The 14469-nt window shown below is 38.8% G+C and overlaps 1 protein-coding gene across 3 annotated transcripts in view; it reads left to right on the top strand.

Annotated features, from left to right (window-relative positions):
- Positions 1–14469, top strand: part of MAGI2 (membrane associated guanylate kinase, WW and PDZ domain containing 2) — a 1132945-nt gene that overhangs the window by 1058131 nt on the left and 60345 nt on the right. For 2 of the 3 annotated variants that reach the window (XM_074942551.1, XM_074942550.1), the window contains 4 exons: positions 4987–5172; positions 8244–8433; positions 12921–13161; positions 14221–14364. In XM_074942551.1, coding sequence (XP_074798652.1) covers positions 4987–5172; positions 8244–8433; positions 12921–13161; positions 14221–14364 — 761 coding nt within the window. The remainder of the gene's footprint in view (positions 1–4986; positions 5173–8243; positions 8434–12920; positions 13162–14220; positions 14365–14469) is intronic. The other variant, XM_074942552.1, reaches the window with a different exon arrangement.

Raw genomic sequence — 14469 nt, 5'->3', positions numbered from 1 at the left:
AATATTTGGAGAGTTGCTTCCACTTAATTCCTTATACAAAGGCGTGAACAGACTAGTAAAGAACTTCAAAGACCAGTGGAAACATTCATTCCCCTGCTAAAGTGTTTTGTGCATTTTTTTAAGCCATAGGTTCCAAATTGTTTTGTTTGGACAAAAGTAACTGTCAAGAAGTGAATTAAGAAAAAAAATAGCAGTTTAACAAAAGCTTAATTAAATGGTACATATTGGAGAGAATCTTACAGAGAATCCCCCTTCCCCCACCAAAACCTCCCCAGCTGGATATCAGGTGACAACACAATGTACCAAAGAAGCATCAAGATAGAAGCATTACATCATCAGAACAGAACTCTCATTGCCTTTTTTCTACCTTGTTAGGCAGGACACTGTTTCTAACAGCCGCCGAAAGTCACTTTTTCCCATTTAACACATAGCACTTAAGTGTAAAAGTTTTTCAATGGTGTGTAAACCTTTAAGCAAAAAACCAAATTCACCTCTGCCTCCCAATTTACAATTAAATTAGACTTATTTCTTATGTCCAGTAGCCTTGTTATCTCCAGCTATGGTCTCATCAATTGAGCAGCATCAGGCCTGGTTACTGTTTGGATGGGAGACCTCCACGGAGTAGGTTAGTGAAGTTGTGTTAGTTATTCAATAAAAGGCACTCTTTCCTCTGAATCAGTACCAAACCAGTGATCCTGCATAGCTTTATGGGACCCTATGCTATTGACAGTATCATCTCTAGGTTAGCAATGGCAAGCACAGGAATTTTAGCCAGGGTGTTCTAGCCAAATTCCAGCCTGGATAGTCCGAGTACTTTCTTCCTACTTAAATTCCCCAAAGGGGGCTGCTTTGCTTTCTGATCTTAACTGTTGTATACTATTGCTCTGGTAATTTGATACAGCTGAGGCATTCCAGGCCAGAGGTGGCCGCATTTCACTCACAGGTTAAATTATTATTGTAGATGCAGTATATAGTTTATGAAGTGATTTGATGCAAAAGGTACTTTATAAATGTAAATTATTTCACTGTCAAGTTGCTGTTTTATTCCTTTTGGGTATCTAGTCTTCCATCAGTATACACATGTGGAAGTTATGAAGGTATGCAGAATAAACTCTGTATTTTTGTACAAAATGAGATTACTCATAATTTATTAGATTTTTAATGTAAAGAAAGGTTTCAAACAAAGTGCCACCCTGTGGGTACTTATTTCCCAAGCAACAGTGCATTCTGCAAGTACCCGAGTTCATAAAATCAGACGATTAGGGTTGGAAGAGACCTCAGGAGATCATCTAGTCCAACCCCCTGCTCAAAGCAGGACCAACCCCAACTAAATCATCCCAGCCAGAGCTTTGTCAAGCCAGGCCTTAAAAACCTCTAAGGATGAAGATGCCACTACCTCCCTAGGTAACCCATTGCAGTGCTTCAACACCCTCCTAGTGAAATAGTGTTTCCTAATATCCAGCCTAGACCGTTCCCACTGCAACTTGAGACAATGGCTCCTTGTTCTGTCATCTGCCACCACTGAGAACAGCCGAGCTTCAGCCTCTGGAACCCACCTTCAGGTAGTTGAAGGCTGCTATCAAATCCCCCCCACATACACACTCTTCTCTTCAGCAGACTAAATAAGCCCAGTCCCCTCACCTCTCCCCATAAGTCATGTGCCCCAGCCCCCTAATCATGTTTGTTGCCCTCCACTGGACTCTCTCCAATTTGTCCACATCCTTTCTGCAGTGGGGGGCCCAAAACTGGATGCAATACTCCAAATGTGGCCTCACCAGTGCCAAATAGAGGGGAATAGTCACTTCCCTCGATCTGCTGGAAATGCTCCTACTAATGCAGCCCAATATGCCGTTAGCCTTCTTCTTCTAATTGTGACAGTATTACTAAAGCTATAGCTAAATTTGTATTCTTGACTGAAGCATAATGTTAAAGAAGCACACAGTCTGACTGTGGATTGAGTTTCAGAGTAGTTACCTGTATCTTCAATTCAGAAAAGTAATGATTTGCTGCATTTCAGAAAGGGCTCAAATGGCATGAATAGTGTTTTCCTCAATAATAGAAACAAAAGTTGCATTGGGGGTTTGTGAATTGTGATTGCATAAGAGATGTGCAAGGTGAGTTTGTACAATCACCTCAGTGAACCTTTATAAAAGGAAAGGGAATTTTAACTTTGTTTTGTGGACACTGTGTATTCTGAACACATCACCTGTTAACAATTCATTTTATACTAGCAGTGAATGCTAAGATATTTGTAAAAATGTTTGTAAATGTATCTTTTTCTCTGTACAGTTCTCTTTAGTTGCTAGGATAAAAAGTATAGATTTTAATAAAGAAAACAGCAATAAAGCAATTGTTCTTCTGTCCCAGTCTTTTAACATCCAAATAATGGGCCAGATCCTTAGCTGATATAAATAAACATAGCTTCATTAATTTTGTAATCTAGTCCAGTTCTTTAAAAAGTAGTTTAGGGAGGCCCAATAATAACTAGACCATCTGAATTTTAGGAATCATTGTTGGTTAAATTTGAGTTAAAAAACAAAGCACATAACGAATAGTAAATTCTAGGGTTTGGTTTGTTTCCAAGTTTAAAACCTTTTTATTTTGCAAGTGTCATTTTCAGGTGTTATTAGGTTTTAAATCAAAGCAGATAATTTTTCTAAAAGACTAGATAATTATAGTACTCATATACACCACTAATGACCTCTTCCATACAGGTTGCTCCATTCAGATTTGACGCTAAACTTCAAACTACACTGTTGACAATGGCAGAAATTCAATGGTCTCTTTCAATGTTTTGGAGACTGGGGCATCTCTTGAGAATTGGCCGTAGGAATTCACGCCGCTCCTTTATTGCTGTGGTGCTGGCTGATGTCCAGTGGCCAGTAGGAGGCCTTTTATTAGCAGACTGGATGATAGCCAGCCTTGAAAATATTTAAACCTTCTGATCGGTTGGCGGTGCAATGTAATCAGCAAATGACTCAGATAAGATTGTGAATTGTGACTCGCCATCAAAGGACATCTTTTTTAAAAAATCAGGAGGAGATTTTGTGTTTAACCCTACTTCTAAAATTTGGGTTCCGGAAAAGAAATCCTGCCAGTTTAATCCTAAACCTGGAACCGTTAATAATAAACCACTTAGTTCTCTTGAGGAACTACAGGCTGCCTTACTCTTCGGTGGGAGGAAGGATGGTCCAGTGGTTAGGCCATGAACTTGGGAAGCCATAGGTTCAAGTCATTCCTCCACCACAGACTTCCTGTATGACCCCAGGCAAGTCACTTAGCCTTTCTGCCTGAGTTCCCCATGTGTAAAATGGGGCTAACAGTACTTCCCTACCTTACAGCGGTGTTGTAAGGATAAAAGCAGACATGGTGGTGCCCAGACATGTGGTAGTGAGTGTCATATAAGTATAGTATAAGAAACAGATAGTTCCTTAGCCACACAGATTTTGAATAGAAATCCAGTTGTCCAGAGATGTAGAGATGCTTGTTATCAGTAGTTACCTGCCCTTTGCATATGAATAACACGATACGACTGAGTAGCTCTTTACCAAACTGTTCCAGGTACATCTCTGGAATAAAGAAAAAGGGAAAATTATGGGTTACAGCCCAGTGAAGGAGTCGTTTTGCATGTTGGAAAGGATAAGTGGGATTTGGAACTGCATAGTGCACCTGATTTCTAGGGGCAACAAATTATTCCCCCACAAAATGCAAACCCTGTAACAATGAGAGCGGGTTGCATTGCTGTTGTGCCATGTCCATGGATCATCATTTCTGTATTTCACGTCTTGGCTGGCCTCCTCAGCAGGCCTGAAAGTCACATCCACTCTTGATGTAGCTGAAAGGTGGGCAAGCAGCAAGTGGGCAGGAGGAGAAAGCCCAGAGGGCTCAGATACCATGCAGATGGGCTTGAAAAGGGGAGCTTTCCAACAGCCAGGTCTGCTGAAGAGGGAGGAAGGTGGTGAGACTGATTTATTCTGTGCTAAGGGTGCTAAGACGTAGGTATCGAGTGTCTGGGAGACACTCAGCATAGGGATAGGAACAGGTTAGACAAATTACTTTGGAATGAGTGTGTGTGTGTAATGGAGAGGGAGAAAGAAGTGAGATTGGTGAGTGTGGGCTGAGGGACAAGAAGAGAAAGAAATAGCTGTAGACAAGAGATCTAGTGAATAAGCAAAGTGATCTGAGATAAGGAGCAGAGATTGCGTAGCAAGAAAAGATGGGAAGAGAAAGAGCTGGGAAGAACATTGGGAAATAGGGAAAAGACACAGAACAAGAAAATGTGAGGGGGAGAATGAGACGGAACACAGAAAGAATGAGCGAATGAAGGGGAAGGCAGCAAAGCGAGAAGCAAGTTTGAGCTGAAAATGTTACACGACTACACTTTACATTTGTATCTATGCATACTGCACATACATGTTACGCTGTAACCATACATTCGTCCTGACATGTGAATATGGAAACGCAGTAAATCCCTGGTATGATTTGCAGTATCTTGAATGCATCTATTCAAATTATTTTCCGCAGTAAAAAATATGTTTTGACTATAAAGAACATAATCTCTAGGTTGTACTTTTATAATAAAATCTAACAATAAAAGAAATTCTGTACACTGAGAGGTATGTGGCCAGGTGTGATTACTATTTATTGTGCAAAATTTAAACCTTTCACTATTGCTTTCTCCTGCCATTCCCCACATCTGTTTGTTTCGCCCACTTGTAGCATCTTGTCATCTGCCAAGTTTGTAAGCGCTCTGAGGCAGGACTGTCTTTGTGCTTCATGTCTGTACAGCATCTGACACAAGGGGGTACTGAACCCTCACTGGGGCCAACAGACACAATAGCAATACAAATAATAACTGGCTCTGTGCACCTGTTTCTTTGTTTTTAATTTACCTGGGAAATTCTTGAAAATGTGGCCATCTGTTTGTCTGTGGATACCACTGCCTACTGCAACATTTGTTAACTATAAATATTTTTCCCTGTCTAGCTGTACCCCATAAAATAGGAAGGATAATTGATGGAAGTCCTGCTGATCGCTGTACAAAACTAAAAGTCGGAGACCGGATCTTAGCTGTGAATGGCCAGTCTATTATCAACATGCCTCATGCAGATATTGTGAAGCTAATTAAAGATGCAGGTCTTAGTGTAACACTTCGCATCATTCCTCAGGAGGGTAAGTAATTGAGCCTTAAAGCCCAGGAAGAAAGTTATGTTACCTCCAGTTAGTTTGAAGCGTTTTTGTTTTGAAGCTTGTATACGCATTACATAAAGGTTACAGCTGCAACCCTAGAACTAGCTAGAATATTATCTGAATTCTTGAAAACAATCTAATTGTGGATGTATGTTTCAAAGAACTTCAAGAAACCTGACGGCATAGGGAGTACTGCAGTGTGTGTGCTATAGACTTGTGGAAGAACTGCCTTCTGACATGGGTGTAAAGTACTCACTAAAAGGTCTGATTTTGAGCTCACTCCTTTTTATATGATTGAACTCCACTGACTTCAACTGAGTTATTCATTATGTTCGCAAGTGTAAGAGAACAAAATCAAGTCCTTAGCCAGTGGGAAATAAGTGACTCACAAACTGTCATCTTGTGTATTCATTTATACCTGTAGTGACTGACTGCAAAAATGAACGTAAAATGCCACCACTGGAGTAAAGGGAGAAATTTGGTTTGATACTGCTTTGCACATATATAAGTGACTTTGCAAGTTAGGGGAGAACCAAGCTCCAAAGGGCTCAGTTTGTCAGATGCAGACAAGGTAACAGACTCATTATTGTTGGCATCACCCTACAAACCAATCAGTGCAGTTTCTTTGATGTGAGCTTCGTGTAATTTAAGTTGAAAGAGCTGCAGTGCTAGTATATGAATTCCACTGCATTAATGAAACTGTGACTTTAAGTCCCAGGAGCAGGATTCTAGTGTGGATAGGAATGTCAAATACAGAAAGCAATGAGATTACTTGCTGATCTGTGTGCTATTTAGATGATCTTCAGCTCTGTCGGTGCTCTCAGCTTAACTCATACTGAGTATAATGCTTTTCTACTAGTATATCGAAGAAATTGGCAGGCACTGGCCCAGGATAACGCTACCCCTACTTCAGTGTGAAGAAACACCTAAATGTACAGGAAGAGCACAGGTCATCTCCTCTTAGCAGATACTCCGTAAAGCATTCACCCATTCCAAATGCAATTAGATCCATACGTCCAGTTCAAATTTGTTCAGACTCTTTCTTTTGTTCAGAAAGAGATTTAAAGTTAGTGGCATACATTAACCAGAGATCTGTTTTGTAAACCTCTTCAGGCGTGGGTTATATAGTGTATAATCCATGCTGTGCCATTTAAAGCAGCCTTGTATAGGCATTTAGGTAACAAAAAGGTATACTAGCAAAGAGGTCCACCCCAGTGACACTGGTTAATTTACATAGAAAAGAAAAAGCAGAGGCACATCTGAAACGTTGAGTGCTGCACCACGGGCAGACTCTGGAGCTGCTGGTTCTAGAGGTTACAGCAACAGGTATCATGAGACTTGGATTCTGTTCCTGGTTCTGCTGCTGACTCACTGACGCTGGGCACGTACTTAACCTCAAATGTCAGTTTCCCCATTAATAAAAAGGGGTAACAGTATCTAAAAGCTTTGTGAAGTGCACTCAGGTGAAAAGTGCTATAGAAATGCAAAGCACTAGTATTAATGTATGATTTGACTGGTGTCTATGAGTGTCTGGCGTAGGCATGCGGGATCATATTTTCAAACCAGCCTCCGAAATTTTGAAGCACAAATCACACTTGCACATGCAAACTGTGCTGTTAGACATGTAAATATGCAATGTACACACACCGGTGCTGTTTGTGCCCTCAGCCTCAAACTTTTTGGATGCAAATTTAGAGGTATTTTTGACAATTTGTCCTAAATTAGACCAAAAAATTAAAAAATTAGATGATCCTAAAAGTATCAAACTTTGAAAATAGTCATAGGTATAAAATAATCAATTGTTATGGAAAGTTGAATAAATAGGCAATAGGAAATTGTTAAATTAACAAAAAAGCCTTAGATCAAATTAACTAGTTAATAGTAATGCCACTTAACCTTACAAAAAGAACTAACAATGGCTCAATAGACAGCTGTTGAGGACAGTTTGTGTGTGTGTATATGTACATATATAGATATATATATGAGTCTAGAAGTACATGTGTGTGTAAGGGGGTGTGTGTGTATATATATATTACACACACAGCAACCCTTTTAAAACACGTGCTGATTTTTTCGCTGATCAGTTTGAGTCAGATCGTGGCCCCACTTGTCCAGCTGCAAATGGGAGGAAGAGCCCACTCATGTCCCTACACCAGCTATGTACATTGTGTGTAGTAGTAGCTAAGAATAAGTATCTTCTGCAGAGTTGCTGTATCCCCTCTTGTGCTTGTGAGCAGAGCCCAGGCACTCTCTCCCTCCCGCCCAGCCCACACACACGTATAAATGTACATCCCAGACATTAGGGGAAATAATCTGTACCATATATAAGCCTAGTGCAGGGTATTGCTTCTTCCCTCAACCCGGAGCAAGGGGAAACCTGGAGGCAGATTGGTCTCCCTTGCTTGTGGCGAAGCCACAGTCTAGCACTTTATTTGTATGCTGTATGCCTTTCCCTACCCTTCTTCTTTTTAGATATTGGGTTTTGGGGAAAGGACTGGGTTTCTACAGTGTACAGTTGTAGAGCTCCTAGGACATTTGCATGCTGTTGTGATACAAATGATAATGAGAGTTGGTTAATATGTATTTATAAAGGTTGGTTCCACTGTCCGTTACCCAACCTGACAGCTCAAAACTCCATTTGACTTCAAAAGCAGCAGGAGCAAACAAAGGCATTTTACATCTTGTTGCAAAGTTTGTCATCCCATCACTGTAATGAAAGCAGGAAGATTCTTCATTCTCCCCAAATGAAAAGTTTCCAAATATCAATATTTATAAGCTTTTAAAAGAAACTATGAACCACAGCAGCTCTTTGCCCAGTTCAATTGAGTTTTAAATGACAGATGTGTCAGCCAGAGTTGTAAAAGTGACCAAGATTACAGATCTCAGAGATCAAATGAAGTCCAGTAGGTTTAGATGTCTTAAAATCTAATTATGAGCCAAGATAATAAAAGCAACAAAACATAAATAATTGGAGGTAGAGTGTTACAAAAATTATTATTGTCTACCTTTGCCCTTTATTAAATGCCACACTGTGACAGCTCTTTAATCTCCAGCTTCCCATTATGCAGAGCTGAACAGTCCAGCTTCAGCACCAAGCTCAGAGAAACAGAGCCCCATGGCACAGCAACACAGCCCGATGGCTCAGCAGAGTCCAGTAGCACAGCAGAGCCCTGTAGCACACCACAGTCCTGTAGCACAACCACCACCTCCACAACCTCTCCAGTTACAAGGACATGAAAACAGGTAAGAGCAGCTGCTCCCCATTCTGCTTCCTTTAGGTACAGCTTCTCTCTGTTTCTAACTACTGTGACCTATCATGTTACCTGTTGCCAACATTCGAGTGGCAACATTTATAAAACATAAATTGTGGGTCAGATGAAACTGAAAAGTGTCGTTCACCTACATGTGTGAGAGACGTCGGTCTACACAAGGATCAAAACTTTCCCGAAACAGGGAGCGCTGTGTTAAAACTTCAGATTCTCAGAACTATTTACTGGCATGATATTTTTTGCCAGAGAACTAAATTATGTTCTAGTATCTCTTGCTCATAACTTCACTGCTAATAAACTTCATTTTTATGTTCCTGACATTTGCAAAACACATTTATGTCAAGTATGCTCTTGGTGAAATGGCCTTCTTTTTAACCCTCACACCTACCTCCATGTCTTCTGCATGGTAAAGCACAGTTGTCAATACAATATTTTTCAGTTCGACAACAGATTTTATCTACAGCAAATTGATTTTTCCCCAGCTGATTTCTCTCAATACATGTATTTTTTGTGTGTATACAACTTAGTTTATCTGTGAATGAAATGATACAGTGTATTACTTAGTGGGCTGAGAGGGAATCTAAAGTGTTGTGACCAGCTACGTTAAGACCAGAATGTATTTGAAATACATTTAGGTTGTGGAATAATACAATAGTTCTTACATTATGTGATTTTCCATCAACATTATTTTGTCATTGGATTAATTTGGGGCTTGTCAAATAAAACTGATTACACTGTCAGTCTTTATGCTAAATGTGACCGAGTAATGTACCTCAGCCAGACCATGACCCATAAACAATAAATGCCAGTGCCAGAGTCTCTGCATTTTATTGTAGATCAGGTTCTATGCCCTGTAAGTCACCTGTGCTTAATACACAAATCCTATTTACTAGGGCTGTCAAACAATTAAAAAAATTAATCGTGATTAATCACGAGATTAAAAAAAATTGTGATTAATGGCAGTTTTAATTGCACTGTTAAACAATAATAGAATACCATTAATTTAAAGATTTTAGATGTTTTCTACATTTTCAAATATATTGATTTCAATTACAGCACAGAATACAAAGTGCACAGTGTTCACTTTATATTATTATTTTTATTACAAATATAAATCATATTTTTCAATTCAACTCATGCAAGTACTGTCGTGCAATCTCTTTTTTGTGAAAGTGCAATTTAAAGATGTAGATTTTTTTTACATAACTGCACTGAAAAATAAAGCAATGTAAAACTTTAGAGCCTGCAAGTCCACTCAGTCCTACTTCCATGCTGATGACAGATGCATGGAAGCATGTCCTCTGGAATGGTGGTCGAAGCATGAAGGGGCATACGAATGTTTAGCATATCTGGCACGTAAATACCTTGCAATGCTGACTACAAAAGTGCCATGCGAACACCTGTTCTCACTTCAGGTGACATTGTAAATAAGAAGTGGGCAGTATTATCTCCTGTAAATATAAACAAACTTGTTTGTCTTAACGATTGGCTGAACATGAAGTAGAACTGAGTGGACTTGTAGGCGCTAAAGTTTTACACTGTTTTGTTTATGTATGTAGTTATGTCACAAAAAAAATCTACATTTGTAAATTGCACTTTCACTAAAGAGATTGTACTGTAGTTCTTATATGAGATGAATTGAAAAATACTATTTCTTTTATATATCTTTTTTACAGTGCAAATATCTGTAATCAAAAATAATAATATAAAGTGAGCCCTGTACACTTTGTATTCTGTGTTGTAACTGAAATCAATACATTTGAAAATGTAGAAAAACAGTCAAAAATATTTTTAATAAATTTAGATTCGTATTCTATTATTAACAGTGTGATTAAAACTACAATTAATCATGATTAATTTTTTAATCTAGTTAATTTGTTTTGAGTTAATCGCTTGAGTTAACTGTGATTAATTGACAGCCCTAATATGTACTTATCCAAAATGCCTTTCTCCTCCATTTCTACCAGTGTCACCAATATAAATATTTCTTGGGAGTAATGGATGGGTTTTAAATTCTGGTCCCCAGTCATCTCCTGCACTGCAGGGACACTGGGTCTCATGTAGCTGGGGAGTCTTTCCTCTCTCTTATGCACACAGTGCATGAGATGGTGCTGCCAAGAGTTCATAGAATCATAGAATATCAAGATTGGAAGGGACCTCTGGAGGTCATCTAGTCCAACCCCCTGCTCAAAGCAGGACCAATCCCCAATTTTTGCCCCAGATCTCTAAATGGCCCCCTCAAGGATTGAACTCACAACCCTGGGTTTAGCAGGTCAATGCTCAAACCACTGAGCTACCCCCCACCCCGAGTTGAGTTCTCAGCAGACTCCCCTGTGCTACACCACACAGGAACAGACAGCCCATGTGCCAGATCGCAAGGGCAGTCTGTGAATTTTGGCCCTAATACCCATACATTCAGTGGCATTGCAACCATGCAGCGGGAGTGGCGCTCCAGTCCATACTGTGTGAGTGACCTGCCATACTGATTTAATTCAGGGCCACTGTTTAAAAAGGGGTCAAGCCATGCCCCCCTCCCAGCTCCATGGCCATTTTGAGCAAGTGCAAAAACATGGAGTAAGCAGCGATGATTGCACCCCCACAGTCGAGCACTGACTTATACAGTTTTTCAAGTTCCTTTTCCTTACATTTCATTAGACACTTGCCTGACAGTGCCAGCTCCAGAAAGATACATGCTTCTCTTAAAGTAATAACTGTAGAACCCAATCCTAAAAATGCTTTTCAAGCCCCATCAGAAATCCCAGTGACCAGCACAATACTCGATAATAAATGTTTGCAGGATTGGGACCTTAGTTTGTGACTTATAAACTATAAAGTTCTTAAAGGATGTTCTGTCCACTATGTTACTGAATATCCAGTAAGATATATGCATTAACACACCTATTTACATATTCAACAAGAAATATTATTGTTACAACTTGTGTATAGCATAGCATCATCCTCTGGAATACTGATATGCCAGTATATTGTGAATTTGTGATAAGTTGTCCAGTGTTCCAGAAATAATTCTGTTATTATTAGCTGACATTGGGTAGTATTTTACCCATTTTTAATATTGTTTATATAGTCATTCACCAGAAAAAGTTGTTGTTCTGTATCAGTCAGTCCAAATACTAAGTCATATTTAATATTTTAAAAAGACAAACAATAAATTTACTTTTCTTATTAAACAGACTCAATATTACAATAAGCCTAGATTCTCTATGTCCTTGTAACATGGAATCACTATACTAAAGAAGCAAAGAAGAAAAGAAGCTTTGATATAAAAAAGCAGATCCCATTATGAATACTTCGTACACGTTTTAATAGTATATGTGTCAGGTCTATGTTTGCAATCTCTGTGAAAATAATTCAAGTTTCAAATCGTTTTCCCTCTTATCTCTGTTTGGAAATAGAGCTAGGAATGGCTAGTTTACAGAAATGTATACTGTAGCAATAAAGCATATACATTGCAGCCTAAGACAAACCATCTAACACATTATGCAAGTTATTTCCAGGGAGAAATGAACAAAGACAGAAAACAATGCTCGCATTAATTTGCATAACTAAGCATTTTCCTTGAAAACCAAGTACAGATTCCCTTTTCATGGTGTGAGTATTATAACTAGGTACACTGAAGCTTTATTAGAGCAGAGCCTGAAATACACATCAGACAAAAAAGACTGTTAGGATCTTCTTTCAACTAGTTAGCAATTAAAACAATATTTATATAGTATTAAGTCCTTATTAACCAAATTCTGTTTCCTTCATTCATAAATGTGCAGCACATTCTAGATCTGTATTTAAATCATAGAATGGCTTACTCGGAATTGCTACTATAAGATCTTGCAGGATACTACATCAACGATTTCTTTCTATTAGCCAGATTATGGCTGGTACAAAGAAAATGTCCATTTCTGAATTTGAGAGCTCACCAAAAAAAAAAAAGCTTTTACATTAGTAAAATATAGAGGCTGTAAACCTCTGAATCTCTTCAATATTTTAAATCCTTATTTAGTCTACTGCACTCTGAGTTCTGGAAAAGCAATAAACAAATTCAGTCTTTTGCTTTGTATTATATTTTCTTGTGTGACATTTGGTCTTTGGGTTAGACAAGGTACATCAGAGTCAGGACTCCTGGAGTCTGTTCCTGTCACTGCCATTTAGGGCCCTGATCCCACTGAGGTCCATGGGGAAATTATACTGTACTGCCTTGGTCAAGTCACTTAGGGCCAAATTTTCAAAAGTAATCTCTAATTTAAGATACCTCAATTTTTGCCTTGGAAAGCTCATCTCAGCTGCACCATTTGCCTCTCAGTGAAGCCCAGTTTGACACAATTTTACAGCTGTTCAGTTGCTTTTTATCTCTCAGTATTGCATTTAATGCCTTTCTGCAAATTCTTTTAGCATTGTTCAGCTTTCTGAAATTTTAAAGAACTAAAATAATCATTCTAACTTACTCAGTTATAGGTCAGAAGTAAAAGCAAGACAGGATGTGAAACCCGACATCCGACAACCTCCATTTACCGACTACAGGCAGCCTTCAGCGGACTATAGACAGCCTCCGTTAGACTACAGGCATCCTCCAGTAGTGGATTACCAGCAGCCACCACCTCTGGACTACAGGCAGCCACCTTTAATAGATTACAGACAACATTCTCCTGACACCAGGCAATATCCTCTGTCAGATTACAGGCAGCCCCAGGTACAAAGTGAAATAATCACAGCTCTGAAAGCAGGGTCTTTATATTGACCTGAACATTTGTATTCTGATTCCAATTTTTTTTTGAAGAAATTAATTCCAACTTCATTCAGACCTGTAAAGTGCTGTTATTTTTACACTAAAATAACACTATTTATAATACTGTTGTTACAGCTGCAAGTCGACTATTTTTTATGTTTTGGAGAGTTCAAACAATGATGAGAAAACGCACTTTCCAGAACATTATTCTTCTCCAACCACTGTATACCAGCAGCATAAATAGTCTCTTACCACGGGCTGTGCTTTAAAGGCACAATCCAGCCCTAAATCAATAAACTCTGGCTGTATCCAGGTCACATGGAATTTCTACATAAATTATCATCTTTCTGTCACTGTAGCAGACATACCTTATTTATAATCAGAAAAATTACAAATATCTCTATGACTTTGTGTCTGAAAAGGAAACTTCTCCTTTTTCAGAAGATCAATCTTGTATGTGTTTGGACTTGATGTGAAATAATCTATGTGAGCAGAAACAATCTATACACAAATTAGCCAGATGTCTCTTTTTACACAGAGCCCAGTCTTGAAATGCTTATTCCCAGAAGTAAGCCTTATGTTTGATTTGAATAGGAATGTTCTCATGAGTGGTGTTTACTAATGGGTGTCAGGATTGAAGTATCTGGTGCAAATTTGGGTTATAAAATCTCCCCCTTTCCTTGCCTAAGGGATGAAAAAGCAGATGTCAGAAAGTTTATTAAATCAAGAGGCACATGGTCTAAGTTTCAAGAAGTCCTCGTGAAGACCACATTCCTAGGTCAACCCCCTATAGAGTTCACTTCTAGGGCCATATTTTCAAAGCAGGCACACATGCTGTTTCCATGTAAATATGTACATACCTGTTTGTGTAAAAATATATATTTCAAATGACTTCTTTGTACAAGCATATTGGATAATTCCACATTCAAACATATGTTCAAAGGGATTGGTTGTGTTTTTTTCCTTAATGTGCACAAATCCATTCACATAGTTAATTTGTTTTTACTCTCTGTGTCTATACAGGATTTTGATTATTTCACTGTTGACATGGAGAAGGGAGCGAAAGGGTTTGGATTTAGTATTCGAGGAGGAAGGGAGTACAAAATGGATTTGTATGTGCTGAGGTTAGCAGAAGATGGGCCAGCAATAAGAAATGGAAGGATGAGGGTGAGTAATTTAACTCTTCTGAAACAGCTCCATAACGTAAATTCTAAGGGATATTTTTTTTTTCAGAAGATTTTGTGCACTGCATGTAAGAAACAGTTATATTTT

The sequence above is a fragment of the Natator depressus genome, chromosome 1 (assembly GCF_965152275.1).
Source record: "Natator depressus isolate rNatDep1 chromosome 1, rNatDep2.hap1, whole genome shotgun sequence".
Lineage (NCBI taxonomy): Eukaryota > Metazoa > Chordata > Testudines > Cheloniidae > Natator > Natator depressus.
Note: the sequence above shows the minus strand (reverse complement) of the source record. Positions and strands in the feature narration are given on the sequence as shown.